We start from the raw sequence: 15,962 nt of genomic DNA on the forward strand, positions 1-15,962 counted from the left end.
TTAATGCCTTAACCTTTTCCAGTCAGGCTGCTGGGATATAAAATAGAAAAGTATTTCACAGAGGGATGAAGAAAATAAATGTAAAATGAAATAACCACTGAACCCCAATTCACATCGTCCAGTCCTACAGAAATGCTTGTCAGCAGCTGACTGCTGGCCTTCAGTTTTTACGTAATTGATGAAATTCAGTCTGAAATTCAGCCTGTGAATCAAGTCAAAATTCTGACCTGCCTTAACCCCATATCATGATCAAAGGAAAAAGCATGTTTATAGATCTCATCCATCACAGTACAGTAAAAACAATAACTGAATTACAATGGTTCATGCATTCCAATACTGACCCAGAAATTGCCTTTTAAAAAAATGTATCTGGCAACATGCTCCAGGTAAATCCATCCTTACAGTGTGGAATTTGAGTCGTGGGATTTGGCTGCCTTGCACCTTTCCATCTAAATGCCTCATTATTCAGATCTCTGTGCAGACATCCTTGCTCAGTTTCTGTCAGTTCCTTAGCCATGGCTGCCTGCTGCTGGGCTTGACTGGGGAACAGGCTCCTCACACGACTGATTCTCATCATGGGTAGGACAGCCCAGAGTCCATGGGAGTAATGGGGAATAATTCCATCAACTCTGATGGGCTTTGCATTGTGCTCTGCAATGGCTTTGCACGTGTTCTGCTGGCACACTGGCACCCCACAGAGGGCTCTTGCTTACTCTTATAGAATACTGTCACTGTTTCTTCTTTATTCCATAAATGCACAGAACAGTTAGTTGTTTTACACAGTGTACAAGCATTATTCTTTCTTCTACTCTGTCTCCTACTAATCTATAAATTAGTGATGAATTAAAAACATTCCTCCAGTAGGTATGCAAAAAAGTCAAAGTGAGATAATGACAGGCACAATAGTCGGTATGCAAAAACCAAAAGCTGTACAGGGACATGAGGAGGCCATTATCAACTCTTTAAAAGAACACAAAGCATTTAAATGCCTTTAACAGCCCCCACCCCAGAGCAAGGCCTTCACCCTGAAGATTTTAAACACAGCATTTGAGAATTACGTTCTCCATCACCTCATGAGAGAGACACGCATGTTCTCTGAAAATCAGTTTTAACAACCCTCAGCACTCAACTACGGAAGTGTAGCAAATGGATTTTTATTTGTCTTTTAAATGATAGCCCCCCCAAAGGCAGATATTCTTGAAACACATTTACCTGTTATTCCTCCCCTTAAATCTGCTACATAGGTCTGGATGTCTCTCATGAAATAAAATTTGTTAATTACAGCAGATGGGCTCTCTTCTTCCTAACACGCTGTAATTTTATTTGTTTTTCACCCACTAATCAGAGAATTTAAGTCCATGGCTTCTTTCACCTCTTCCTTCCTTTCTACTTCTCATTACTGCCCAGTCCCACCCAACACCCTACCCTGTGGAGGCCTGACCCAAGATCTGACACCAGGCAGCACAGCACAGAGCAGCAGTGTCCCAGCACCGGTCGGCCTGGGCACAGCTCTGTGCTGCCCACATGGGCAGAGGAATGACCACGGCCTCCCTGGCACCTGCTGCTGACAGACTCCACTGCCCTGCAAGGGACAACTCGCACTGTCATTTGATAAAACCTGGAGGAATGTTACAAATCTCTTACTGTGCAGCAGTGTTCATGCCATTGATAGGAAAGTATCACAGCTCAGATTCTGAGAAAGCCATTATCTGCCATAGGAAGAAGGGAACACAGTTCTTGTCATTAAAGTGACAGTAATTCAAGTTGCTTATTTAGGTAAATGTTGCAACAATGTTCTTTCAAGATGGTCAAACTGCCATTATCTATTAGAATAAGGGAACTTGGAAATACTTCACAGGTGTTCACAGACCAGCAACAAACTATTTTTGGGTGATCATCTGGGGCTTTTTCTGCCCCATGAGACAACACTGGCTACAGTGACTTGTTCATTAACCCCTATAATGCAGAATGTACAAGTGGTTTATTTTAAAGGAGATTTTCCCTCCCATCAGATGTGTAAGAGACCACAGAATCAGAACAGACTGGTAGAATTTCGTAAGTATCACTCACCTAAACAATGCAAAGCGTTGCCAAGATTTTCTGGGGCTTCATTTTTCAGCTTTACTGGTGTTGAGTATTTTTTATCTACTAACGGCTGCTTTTCACTCGGGGTCCTCCTTGTGTCTGGTTTCTTTTTCTTGGTAGTTCTGAGAGGCTCAGCCAACATTCTCACTTCTCTGGGGAACGCTGTGAGCACCTGTATGGCTCCGGCTTTTATCTTGGCTTCCAGGCCCTCTTCAGTGCCAAACTCATCTGTTTGTGAGATTTTGTAAAGAGGCAGCACATGGAGCTGTTCATCACTTGGAATCACCCCCACTCTCCGGTTATCTTCCTTCGTTAAGGTACAGACCTGGCAGGGGCAGAACCAGTTACAAATAAACCACACACACAAACCACGACTCACAGAAAGGCTCAGGCAGCCATCCTAGGCTTCACTGCTTACTCCTATTCTATGGCCTCAACGCTATGGGGCTTTCAAGTGCAAACAAATAATTGTTTCATCTATGATGACACAGAACAACTATTAGTACTTTAAGATCAAGGCGCATGTCTTGGACAGGAAAGTGAAATTTCCTCTCAGTTTACAGTATTCACAAATACATGCCAATCTCAGTACATCTTAGCTGTAAAGTCCTAAGAATTCAGATTTTTTTTTTTTTAAATAAATAAATACATCTTTGATGTTCACATTCCTTTCTAAGGATTACAAAATATGAACCTTTATTTTTGCATTAAACAAGAAGTGTCTATGATCTGGAATTGATTCTATGATTGGGAACTGGTTTTGGTTTTTGTTTTGGCTGGTAAATGAAAAAACCACTAAACCAGCACAAACAAGTCACTCATAGTGGTTTATATGTTTTGCAAATCTCAGCTCTAACTCCCTCCCTCTCTCAACACTTTCTGAAATTAACACCCCGCTATAATTAACTCACAGGACCCAGGAAATGTTCTCTTAGGCCAGTGCCCTACTTCCTGTCATTTCGTGTTGAGATCCTGGAGCCCAGAGGACAGTGTGGTTATATCCAGTTTGACGAGTGCTCATCAGAAATGTAAATATTCCAAGCTGTTGCAATCGTTTTCTTATTGTCATTATGATGCTGAACATTTCCAGCAGTCCTTGAGTTCCAGCTGTTAGTGACACTAACCCTTTCCCCTGGAAGCAGTGCTGACATTGGCACTAGGTTCCCTGGTGTCATTCCCAAGGGGCAGCAGCAGCTCTGTGTGCCTGAGCACTTGTACAAACATTCACCTTCTGCACTTCTGTCACTTCCATTCCCAAGGGACTGCTACATGGCTAGAATGCCATACATCAATCTCAGGGCTCAGGGAAGCTGCCGTTTCACAGGAGTTACTAACGACACCCATAAAGGAACAGGAGCACCACCCAAGGATGAGATGATACTCCCTAAATGGAAGTGTATCATTTCATCATTCTGTAGGCTGAATCTGATGCCTATCATAAACAGTCAATCCAATTTCCCAAAATCTTGTCACCATGCTTAACATTCCAGGGGAGAAGAACATTATTATTTAGGGGGTGAAAAAGAAACAAACATTTTTTTTATTTTATAGCACAGCTTTTGCATAAAGGCATCACACAATTATTTATAGAAAAACAAAATTACAGAACCACAAACTAAAAAACCCTGAACCAAAAAAGTGGTGGCTTGGGCTTTATCAACAGCTCTATGCAAAGCATGGCAGTTGCAGAGCAGCAAAAGGAGGAAATCTGAGGGGCAGAGACAAGGGAGAGCTTTTCAGGAGGCATTGGAGGGGACAGAGAGGGGGCTCTAGGGCAGTTAGCAGCTGCTTTGTAGCGCTCACTGGTGCCAGCTCCACGTGTACTCACCTCCTCTGGGAAGCCTCTGCACTAGGAGGCAGATTTAGAAAAAACAAGTCCTGTGAGCGGGATTGGCCCCTTGCTTCCTGTGGGCTCCTCCATCCCAGGCTCCCGCACCGCCAGCCCAGCCCAGCAGCGATCCCAGCTCCCATCCCTGCAGGGCACCAGCAGCCCAAGCAGGGCCTGCCTCAGCCTTGGGGCTCCTGCCCGGATCCGGCCCCCCTCAGTCAACAGGGACATTTCACAACTCACAACAAGAGGTTAAAAAATCTCCAAAGACAATTCCGTTTCTGCCAAGTTCAGTGACAGCCGGCTGAAACCAGCCAGCAGATGCCAAATTATTTGGGAAGGGCGAAAGAGGGAGGGACATACAGACAGCATGATTATATGCGAGTGATGTTCTCAGAAAGCCCAGTGCACTCTCCCCTTCTAAGTTATAAACAAAAGCAGTAGCAAAGTCAACATGGAGAGGCCTGGCTCCCACTTGTGTTCATCAGAAACTGGGCAGTGGTCTTTTGGAATACCATGTCCAGCCTGCGTCTCACCCATGTACCAGTCTGAAAGAAGTCTTCAAGATTCAATCCACAATATTTATTATTTTGAGAATTGAGACCTTCATCCAATTTACAATTATAAATTTCCATGAAAAAGCCAACACCCCCTGGAACAAGAAAGATGAAGAACAGTTTTGAGGAACTAAACAAGAAGAAGGCTCTAGCATGTTGACAGAACTACGGTGGAAAGTACTGCCAACTCCAGCACACCCTCTATATTAAATACTGGGTTCTAATACATATTAGGAAATTAATGTATATCCAAAATGGTATCCAGATCTGAAGACTAGCACATCTACAGCCTAAATACCACAACACCAATTTTAATACACGTATACTTTTATGGTCAGTGCCACCTGAATATATTTTAACATAAAAGTGAGGGTGCTATGACAAATAGCTAACTGAAAATAATGATATGGGAAAACCAGCCATAAATTAAGGCTGTACAGATAAACAGAAAATTTACAGCTAAAGGCGGTAATTCACCAAATACCTGCTTTAAAAAGTATTCCAATACTCAAATCTGTGCAAAATATTCCATGAAGGAACTTAAAAGCAACTGCTGAGAAGTGAAAAACATTATTTTCCATTGGTACTGACACTGCTGCAAACTGACCAAAATTAAACACAAACATGAGAAAACCATCATGCCCATTAAAGGCCATTTACGGCATGAAGCTGCATATCCTGCTACTCTGCTTTTTCCAGAACAGGCAGCTAAATCATCCAGGATGCTCAAAGACCAAAGAAACGTTGGCCAAATGGCTTGTTTGGGTTTCCAGTGTGCTTGGTGATCAAACCCATTACCTATTCTGGGTTTAGTGATGTCATGGTAAAAGTTGCATGTTTATGAAACTTTATTATGATTCCCTTCTTTTAAACTTAAAATGCACCAGGAATTCAGTGCAACTCCCTCCAGACATCCATCTGTAGGCACATAGCTTCCAATATGTTATTCTGGGTCTCTTTGATCTGCCTGTGTCCTCTTGCACCTCACATGTAGAAACGACAGAGCCTTTTCCACTGTGCTGCAATAACAAATGTTTTACATTCAAGTTTCAGCAGAGCAGCCAAACAGCCTTTCCAAACCTGAGAGATGGAATCAGGTTTCCTACACACCCCTCCCTGTGCAGCTGAAGAAAGACTGGGTGCACTCAGGTGCTGCTGCAGCCTTGCCCACCATTACACAGAACATCTTTGCTTTTCCTTTGAAGCCAAGACAAACCATGTTGTTCTGCTGGCCTGATCTACCCAAAACAAGTGCGTGTAGGTCAAAACTAGAGAAGGGAACCCCAAACACATTTTCCTTTTGCCCACTTCATGCTCCCAGGCTGTACCATCGGACAGGTAACACAGGTATGGCACAGGAAGTGCTCTCTAGGAGCTCACAGGTTAGCAGAGTGGATATCTCACGTATCTCCATTTGCACAATATAAAAACCTAACAGAAACCCTCCCTTTACAGGCCCAGGGGTTCATCTTTCCTCCTATGTGCTATAAGCTGAAGCACCAATTTGAGGCCTTGGTACTGCTGCAGCTCCCAGAGCGAGCAGTGGGGTGCAGAACGTGGTGTACCCAGGCACAGACATCCTCTGTCAGCTACTGCAGAGGCCTGGAGCCCTGTGTCAACAGCGTGACGGGTGGTGCCTGCAGAAATACAGTATGGGATGGCAAAAGCAGAGGGTTTGGGGGTTTATCTGAACTAGAAGTTTGCTGATAGACTGGTGATTGTCACTACTTAGTTCTACTGCCAGTAATAAGTTACATATTGCAGGTGCCCTCAAAGCATAGATTCATCTTCCACCCCTTCTCCCCAGTGCCTGCTGCAGACTGTGTGGCACCAGGGATTACAAAAAGCTGCAGTTTGTCTCTCTCCTTCCTCAGCCCATCAACAAGAGCCCCGTGCCCCCTTGGATGAGCAACACCCACATCATCCAAGCTGCAGAACCAGTGACACTTTTTGTCCCAGTCACTTTTAAACCCCAAAAAGAACAGTGCCACTGCCTTCAATGGATTCCCATAGGTATGAAGGATGTGACCCTTCACAGCTAATCCAATAAAGAAACAAAAGTACTTACATTTCACAGACTCCATCAATAACTATAAAGCTTTTATCTGTGTTGCTCATTTAGCTTCATATCCGTAAGGAACATGCACCCTAACACTGCAGCTGTAACGTACATCAGTGGCCCTTAGGAGAATGTTAAGAGATGACAAAAGAGTCTAAGTAAAAATGAACAGTGTATTTATTGCCTTAAAGGTTCTTTAAAAACTCAGTTTGTAGGCAGAAATTATTTTTGCTTCTTTCAGAAACACACATTAGTTTCCATCTCTGTAGAACTGTCATTCTACTACAAGCAAGCAGGGAGTTTGTTTTTAGCTTTCTACCAGAAGCAGTGTAAATTCAGAGTTTGACTCTGCTAGCCAGGAACAATGTTCAGCAACTCAGATCTCCAGTGATGATTACCATGCAATGGTAATCTCCGATTTGTAAGTTAAGATGCACTGTTCTCTCTTGTGTCTCCATAGGGCATTTCTAAGACACTCCCACTGCTAACACAACTTGACAGGATGATTTATTTCCAGAGTCACATACAAGTAGTGCAGCTGATAAAACATACATCCTGAGAAAAACACAAGAATGTTTTGAAATATATTCTTCTAAGGGTACAGTAAACTTATTCCTTATTATTAACCTCATTTAAGTCCTTTGCTGAACTTATGTCTGTGCCTGGTTTAAATAATTTGAATAAACTCTGGTTTTCCTTTACTTTGGGTGCCCCATGCAAAATTCCTGTCATACTTGCAGTAAAAGTGATCTACCAACGATGAAGGGAGAAAACAAAAAAGTGTCACACAAACAGAGCCAGCAGCATTTGCAATTATCCATTTACAAAGTACTTACTTGAACCTTTTTAGAAGAATCTTAGATTTTATAAAGGAAGATTTTGTGTTCATGAGAAAGGGAAGAAATATTAACAACACTAACAATGGCCCAAATGACAAGTACACGGTGTACAGACTTTAAAATGTAAGGTGTGACAAGCAGTTAAAAAAAAAAAAAAAAAAAAGCAAGTGAAAAATAGTAAAGTTATGGATGCTGGAGGTTTTTAGTGCAGTGCAAATTGTTCCCATTCTTTTCATTACCGTATTATGAGAAAATTTCTGTGAGAGCTGCCACCTCAGAACTGTACTTGCACTCAGTACATTTTACAGACAAAATACATCAACAGTTATGTAAATAACCCCTCCATCATTATGATCAGTGATTTATAAGAAATCATCATGCATTTTAAACTAAGTAGGCAACCACACAGCACCTTCTGGAACTAGACAGGAATGCAGGAGGTGCTGGTAACACATGTACTAATTTTTTTGTGTCCTTACCACTAGACCTCCTATAGTATTACCAGACTTGGTTATAAGCCAAAATTAACAACCCCAATTTTGACTGTTATGAAAATTTGGACTGAAGCAAGCCCAGCATGTCCTGACACCCTGTTTGCAAAACTCAACATTTTTTGCTTTAGGCTTCCAAGTCATATGACTGTAACTGTGCACAGAGACCAGGAGGTAACTCCCAACTCCAATTCACCTTCATAATGTCCCAGTTCAAGAAGGCAAACTCGAATGTTGATACTTACAGCTGTTCTCTATTTACAAACAGCCCCTTGCTGCAAGTACAGTAAAATAAAGATACATCCTATCTAAATAAAGAAAACACAGGTATGCAGTATTTATTTGTAAGTGAGCTACCCATGAAACCAGACTGCAAGGCAGAGTTTTCAGCAGTTACCACCATTTAGTCACGTTCTGCAAAACTGACAAAATTTGGCAGAACTTGGTAGAAAGTGATAGTGGTAAGTTTTGGTCCATACAATGACCTTCCACAAGTTGCAATGTTCCATGCTTCTGAAACTTGGAGCTACTTGCAAACACACCCCATACAATCCATGAAGTGTCAACACCAGCAAGGATAATGTGAAACTGAAATGACATCAAGTACTTACAGATAAATGCAGCTGTAGACTTATTACTCAAAAAAGATTTAATTGTCCCTCCAGGTGCTTCTAGACATAACTTAAGACTTTTCTGGGATCCAGTATGGCAAAATGAGTAGCAGACTCAGCTGTCATTTCTTCTTTAACTTAAGAGGTAATGGAACACTTAAACTACTCTTTTCAGAACATCTAAACTATATTTCACCAAAAAGCATATCACGCAGTTTGTCTGACAAGGAGGTCTCACTTTCAAGTTTGGAATATTTAAGGGCATTGAATTCCTAGGGCTTCAGAAGCAATTTTGTGATGCATACTTCCAACACTAAGTAAAAATAATAGTCTATTGAGGACTGGCATTCCTGGTGGATTCCCAGAGTCGCTTCCATACTTCAAAGGAACAGACATTTGCTCACCTTACAAGCACAAAATTAACATTAAACAACTGTACAGTTATTTCATTGCTGTCACATACAAATGCTCAATGTTACTGTAGGTGCAAATGAAACACTTTATTGAATCACAGCAACACAATAATTCAATTTGCATTTCCAAAAAAAAAAAATCCAGAGATTTTAGATAGATTTTTTCCTGATATACATCCTTTGATTGAAAAGTTACTCCTGTCCCCTGCACTGCTGTACAAGAAGTCACCCTCGCAATTCAGAGCACTGTGACGCTCCAACTGCTCAAAGACCACTGCCAGTTTTATCCTTTCTGCTTTGAGCTTCTTTCTTCAACACTATGGTCTTAATTTCTAGGAGATCATTTAACTGAGTAATTCCCAACCAATTTTCTCACTGGCAATCCATCAAGGTATTTCATACAACAGCCGCACACCAATCTGTGGGTTTTCCTTTAATACTGAGATTTAAAGATTGTAACAGCCACCTGCTCCACCACGATCCATACTGTCTACTTCCTCACCTGTAACTATACTAACATGAAGCCTGGTAAGTTCCCAGGGCAAGAAAGAGTGAATTTGATGAGCCTGGGGAAGCTAAGTTACTAGTGAATTAGTTTGCTTTAGCTCCTCCTCTACAGAGGTCTGCATACCTCCTTGGTTAGACAATTATTTGCCTTTAACATCAGTTCTCTCCCAGGAATACTTATCAGGCCTCTCCAAAGGACCAGGTGTCTTTACAAAATGGAGGTATTTTGAAGGAAGGCTCACTCCCATCCCCACTTTGATCTGTTCTGCGGTAAGACGAACTCATGTCCTCTGTAGACAGTAACAAATGTATGCAAATAACACAGGCACTGATAAATGGCCAGGTGCTTTTGAAAGAACATTGAAACCTTGATGCAAATGAAGCCCAAGCAGCCCTTCGGAGCTGGCAGTAGTGAAGGGCACAGGTGAGAAGATGCTGTGTACGTACCACGGTGCTGCCATTGTGCATGTTGTGTGTGTCCTTGTGGGCGTGGGCACAGAAATCGATGCACGCCGTGACGCCGGAGAAGGGCCGGCCGTCCTTGGAGCCCAGGCGGCAGTCGGGGCCCATGTGCTCGTTTTCCACCTGGAAGGAAAACAAACTCCAGACACTCGCCGCTCCAAGTGTGGGTTTGCAACCCCGCGAGCTACCAGCAGCTTTGTGGCAGAACCGGGGCAGCCAGGCAGGCTCAGTAATTAATGTTTACTATGAAATGTGTAACATTTGTGGCTGCATGCCAACAAGATAATCAGGTCAGCTACAATCAAAATGTCTTGGATAGTAAAATCTTTTTATTTACAGTATTATCTCTAAACATTTTTCACATGTAAAAGCATGGTGCTACTTAGGCACCGGTTCAAGTAAAGAGGGGCAGTGCATGGGAACCTGTCAAATGCACCAGGATTCACTGCCCTGAGAGGGCTGCAGCTCCACCCAGGAACACACTCTGGGGCTGCCTCTTGGTCTGAAACTGCACCACTGTTCAGAGCTGGATGTCACACACCCACCTGGTTCTGGAAAGCTTCCGGAGCAAGCTTCTTATAAACCGGAGCCACATCAGTAGCTAACGTTTGCAAATTATTTTCAAGAAGTTCCTCCTGCAGGGAAAGGCAACATTCGGTGCTGTAGTTTGCTTTAGAAGAACCTCAGGCAGTTTAGAAATGCCCCACAGGTCAGCTTCTACCTCCTGTTTTATTAAGCTGACTTCTGCTGCCCTTGTTCCCTAACCATAAATGTCTGCTTCTGCTGTTAAACAGAAATCAGCCAAATAACAACAGAGGATACCTGGTAGATCAAAGGAACCCCGCACACAGGAACTAATTCCTGCATCATTTTCCACACACAGTCAAGGAGCGAGGTATGCTGCACGTGAAAACACAAAAGGAACATCCAGAGGAGAAAAATCATACCCCAAGCTGAGTAGGGATGGAAGCCCAAATCTTCTGTTAGGGTTTTGCTTATGGAGCCTTAGCCTATGCTGACACACCACATGACAAGCCCCTAATAGCATTTAACTTCAGCTCTTAGGTCTTCTCCCAGGTACTTTTCTCATATTGTAGCAGATCTTAAAGAGGAACATTTGTTAACTATTTTGTTCTTTGGAGGGGCAAAAATCAGGAATTTGTGGAAATAACTACTGGAATCAGAAATAATACTCCCTTCCTTAGGCTAAGCCATATAAACACAGAATTAGCTAGGTAGGCTTCTATGGCAGCATCATATTTAAGCTCTTTTTTGCAGAAACAATACATAAATTCTTATCGTAAGTCTTTGCTTTTCCAGGAAAATCACCAATCAACTGGGAAAGCAAAGGGCAGTGACAGGCTCCCTAATTTCTTTTCCTCCAAGGACCAGGCTTTGAGAGACAACTGCAGCTTCAGTTTCTCACAGTGTATAGTAGCAAAAAATAACAACTTGCTTCATTTTGCTTAAAAAAACCCCCCCACACTGTAAACACCAACATATATGAACACCAGGAGAATTCACTTTTTTTCCAGTGGTATGTTACACTGTAAGACCATACTGTATTTTTAACTCATTCCTAACCCAGTTTTATCAACTTGTGGCAGCCATTTACAGCTTTCTGAATCACACTAAAGGCATTCTATCTTTAATTATCCATCCTACCAGGAGGATATCTACCCTAGGATCCATTCTTTCCTCAGTATATTACACCTTTAACCTCATGTCACCCAGCATCAGAAACCTACAGACAAAATACATGCACAGAATGCTCCATGCACAGCACTATACAGGGAGTGGCAAAAGAAGACAAATTGAAGGAATGGGATCCCCAAAATGAAAGAATGCCCAATAAATACATTTTCCTGTAAACTGGAAGTTTATAAAACAAATTGCTTTTTCTAGAGGTTTGTTACTTCACATAATCCATCACTGTTTTCTGTGCTGCCTCACTTCTATGGCATCACTAACACTCATAAGCAGCAATTATGGTATAATTTCACTGCACTGCATTTAGCGTATTCATTCCTTCAAAACTATTTCAAAAACATGCTTTCCACAGAAAAAAAAGCAGTTTATTCTTGGTGACAGAGGGGAGCCCAGGCTGTCAGCTGGTCCTACAGTAGTGGGAAAGCAGTGCAACTCTAAGGTACAACATTTTCTGTGCCAAGGCAAAAGGCCTGACACCCTAAGCTCCAGGCCTGGCCCTTTACTTACAAATAATTAAACTTCCACACAGAGTTACACAATGAGCTAAATATGCATGCAGAGAAGCATTATGAATAATTTTAGAGTGTATAAACACACAGTAATTATTCCACTGAATGAAATCTCAGTGTCATTTATTCTAAATACTACAGCTAGAAAAACTTTGTTGGGTGTGAGTCAGTGGTAAGTTATGCACACATGTGGGAGAGTAAAGGGGTGGAGAACGTCTAGATCTGAAAATCATCAGAAAAGGCATTTTGAGAAAAAAAGATAAATAAATCTTACTTGTTTAGGGTCATCAGTGAGAAGCCTAAATTTCCTGGGGTTTTTGCTCCTGGCAAACTTACAGCCATTGAAATACATACTCCATGAACAGCCAAATGAGAACGATGCACCACAAGTTTCTGGGTCAAGTCCTTGACATGCACAAGTACGACTACAAAAGGAAATAAAGACACATCGGGTCAGCTGGCAACACAGCTCTTGGGTCTGGGGTTTTTTTAGGTCAGTGTTATTTTGCTGTTTCTTTTTATAATACAGAGAATAACAAAAGAATATGTGAAATTCATGGCTTAAGCAGGTATTTTCCATTAAGAAAATACTCACGTGTAGAGGGTTGACTTTTCTGCACAGTCTCAACTTCCCCAACACCCAATTTTGGGACAGAAATATAAACACTCAGGTACAGCTATATAAATACTCCACACGTTCATTTTGATTTCTCCGGTTGGATAACATCTTCAACCAAGAAAATAGCCACGCTACCTAAGGTTACCCCAAATCCAATAGTACTTGTGATGTGTGCAGCAAAACCATGAACTCCAGATTGATTTGACTTTCTGAGCAGACCCGTTAAGATCCAGCTCTCAGAGTCTGTTACATGTGGGCTACACCGAAATCAGCACAAAGGCAGCACTGCAGCTGCAACATAGTCTCTAATCAATTAAACTAAATTCCTCTCAGAGGCACAGAGAGGAAGATCTGAGTTTTGAGTGTTCAACCTCATGTCTACTTTACAAAGTCACAACCCCCCTCGCTGGCAGTTCTGCTGGCACTGCTGTGTGGGCACTGGGCATACTGGTGGTGTCTGGGCAGTGCACAGAGCCAGCAGGGTCTCACTGCCACCCCTCGCCTTGGGCACGGCCCACACAACTCCCACTGAGAGCCTGTTCTCCAGGAAAAGCCAGGAAGGAGGCATGACACTGAAACGACAGCCGACGGTTTGGAATCTCTGAGTTGAACTGCTCAGCTCTCAGGAACAGCCCAGGCCTGCCAGGGCAGGGACTCACTCTTCGTTGAGGGCGCAGCGCCGGCCCGTGGGACAGCCGTACTTGCGCAGGCTCTGGGTCAGCTCCTTGTACAGTGTGTCAGCCAGGAGGTGTGGGATCCCCTCCCAGGCCAGGATCAGGATCACGATCACAGCTGTCTGGCAGTGGTGCCCCGCGCGCTGACGGACCAAGCACAGCAACTTCTCCTCGTCGCTACTTCTTCGGATCACCTGCAACAATCATTTGGGTCAGTTTTTGCTAAGCACGGGGATCACCTAATGAGCTGCTCTTCTCTGGGACAAGTAGGGTCTGGAAAAGCAAGAAATGCTGCCCAGAGAATGTCCATTGTAAGCAGGGTCAGCATCGCACACATCTCTGATGTAGAACATGATTGTGTTGCTGTTTTCCCTGCAGCAGAAATAGCAGTACATTTTACAGGAGGAGTAATGTTTTAGGCTGTCCTAGGTTACAACATAAAGATGTGCCAAAAGGGCGTACTCTATCACCATCTGTTAAAACCAGGAGGGGCAGTGTTCTTTATCTTTTCCACAACCCATCCTTCCCCCAGGCAGATATCTCCTGTTAATGGGCCACTGAGTCCCAGTGCATGACTGATAAAATTACATCATCCCATTGGGAGATGCTCCACCCAGGGGGAGGAGCCAAACCTTTACCACCTAGATAAAAACCGAGATTTGGAACACCAAAGCAGCCCTTCCTCACTGGTTTCCAGAGGACAAGAGACCACAACAGGACCACTGCTTCAACAACACCACTTCATCTGGACTGCTACCACCACCCTAACTAGTGGGATTTTCTTCTGTACTATTGCATGTTATTTTTTTTTTTATTTTTCCTATTAGATTGTATTTCTGGCTTGGAGCCTCTCACTGGTTTTGCTTTCAAACCAGTACATAGGTGCTGTACACAAACAATAAAGATGCATTACAAGGCAAAATAACCTCTAGAAGGACAACAGATCCCCTGAGAACCTAACGTTACCCTGAAAATACAACGGAAAACGTAGTTCCAAAGACTCCAAAAGGCAGGTACATAAAAACACACTCCCAGAGCACACACAGGCCATGTGCTAGGGCAGCTACCAGCGTTACAGATCTGTATCTAAGATGGTTCCCACCTTGCGAAGAAAAATTAGAAGAGGATTAAACAGACTGCGCTCCCAGTGAGGGAAGGGATGGGATTTTTCAGAACATATCCCTAGACTACTATATTAAAGTTTACTTAAAGTGTTGGAACTTTTACTAACCTGTATGATAGAGAGAGCAGCCTAATTCCTCACACACAGACTAACCAGTATGGAACAGTAGGATACACCACTGAATAGAAATGGGAAAAAATTCTAGTCCTACTGCCACAATCTGAAACAGAGTTGCATTTGAGACCACCAAAAATGCATTAAAGCTAGGTAATACTAGAACACAGTGTTTGAAAGCGGGTTTATTTATTCATCCAATGTGTTTTAGCCAGCACAGCCTGCACAAAGTCTCCAGCAAAGGTGTCAACTTTCCAGTGAGGAGCTTCAAACACCACAGGCCTGGCTCTCTCTGAAGCAGCAGAGGCTCCATCCTCCTCAGCCCTGTCATACACAGGGACTCACATGGCTCTTGCTGTGTGTGCCCAAGCCCGGCACTGCAGGCCTCTGCCTGCTCCAGGCATGTGGCCACTCAGCCCAGCCTTCGCCCAGCAGAGCTCCCACAAATCACACACAACAGCACTGGGCAGGGACCAGAAAAGCAGGAAGGCAACAGTTTACTCACTCTTTCAATACCTCCAAGTATCTGAGAATTCAGGAAGACTCCCTATTGGACTGATGTCAAATTTGCTTTGCTGCCAGATGTGCAGCTGTCATTCATATGTGACCCCCCCTAGCCTGATCACCTCTGAATATCTAAGTCATGTGGACTCATTAAAAGCAGGGACCAAAACACACTTGCAATTCATCTGCAAATGAAAAGGTCTGCAACAGATGAACAGTTGGAGAGAGCATCTGTGCAGGCTGAGCAGGAAGAAGCCAGCTTAAAGTTTATTTGTGTCAGGAGATAAAGTATGGCCCTTCTAAAGTTAATCATATACTCTTACAATCAGCCTTAAGCTTAATGAGAATGAGTGAGTAAATGCCTCTGATAAACTATTCCTCAAAAGGAATCTTGATTGTGAATCCCCAACAGTTCAATATGCTTTATAAAGAAAGAAAAATAATCCAAGTCACATTTCGGTGATGCTTACAGAAATCTCTTATAGCTGATATACAACACAAGTTACTCACTTCAATGTGAGTTTTACATTCCTGAGGTAGCACAGCTCCTTCAAGCCAGAACAACTTAATTTTGTTACTCAGAGTGAAATTATGCTTTTACTTTTCTAATTTTTTTTTTTAATTATCTCTAGGCTGTAACTCCAATAGCTGTAACTTCAATACCACAGTCTGGTACTGTACAACATCAGGTTGCCCTTTTTAAGTTCTCTTATAGCTCTAAACTAGAAACAGAGTTCAGGAAAAGTGACAAGTGAACACAGAAAATTTATAGTTTCCTTTAAACCAAGTCCACACTTTCCTGGAGTTCAATGTAGCAGGAATTTGCTTCATTATGTATATAGCAGAGAATCCAATAC

General features: G+C 42.7%; 1 protein-coding gene across 1 annotated transcript in view; it reads right to left on the bottom strand.

The window, feature by feature from the left end:
- Nucleotides 1–15,962, bottom strand: part of TET1 (tet methylcytosine dioxygenase 1) — a 52,999-nt gene that overhangs the window by 1,846 nt on the left and 35,191 nt on the right. The window contains exons 6-10 of the mRNA XM_062496276.1: nt 13,350–13,558; nt 12,346–12,496; nt 10,398–10,487; nt 9,838–9,975; nt 2,071–2,410 (exon numbers count right to left, since the gene is read on the bottom strand). Coding sequence (XP_062352260.1) covers nt 2,071–2,410; nt 9,838–9,975; nt 10,398–10,487; nt 12,346–12,496; nt 13,350–13,558 — 928 coding nt within the window. The remainder of the gene's footprint in view (nt 1–2,070; nt 2,411–9,837; nt 9,976–10,397; nt 10,488–12,345; nt 12,497–13,349; nt 13,559–15,962) is intronic.

Source organism: Cinclus cinclus, chromosome 7 (assembly GCF_963662255.1).
Source record: "Cinclus cinclus chromosome 7, bCinCin1.1, whole genome shotgun sequence".
Taxonomy (NCBI): domain Eukaryota; kingdom Metazoa; phylum Chordata; class Aves; order Passeriformes; family Cinclidae; genus Cinclus; species Cinclus cinclus.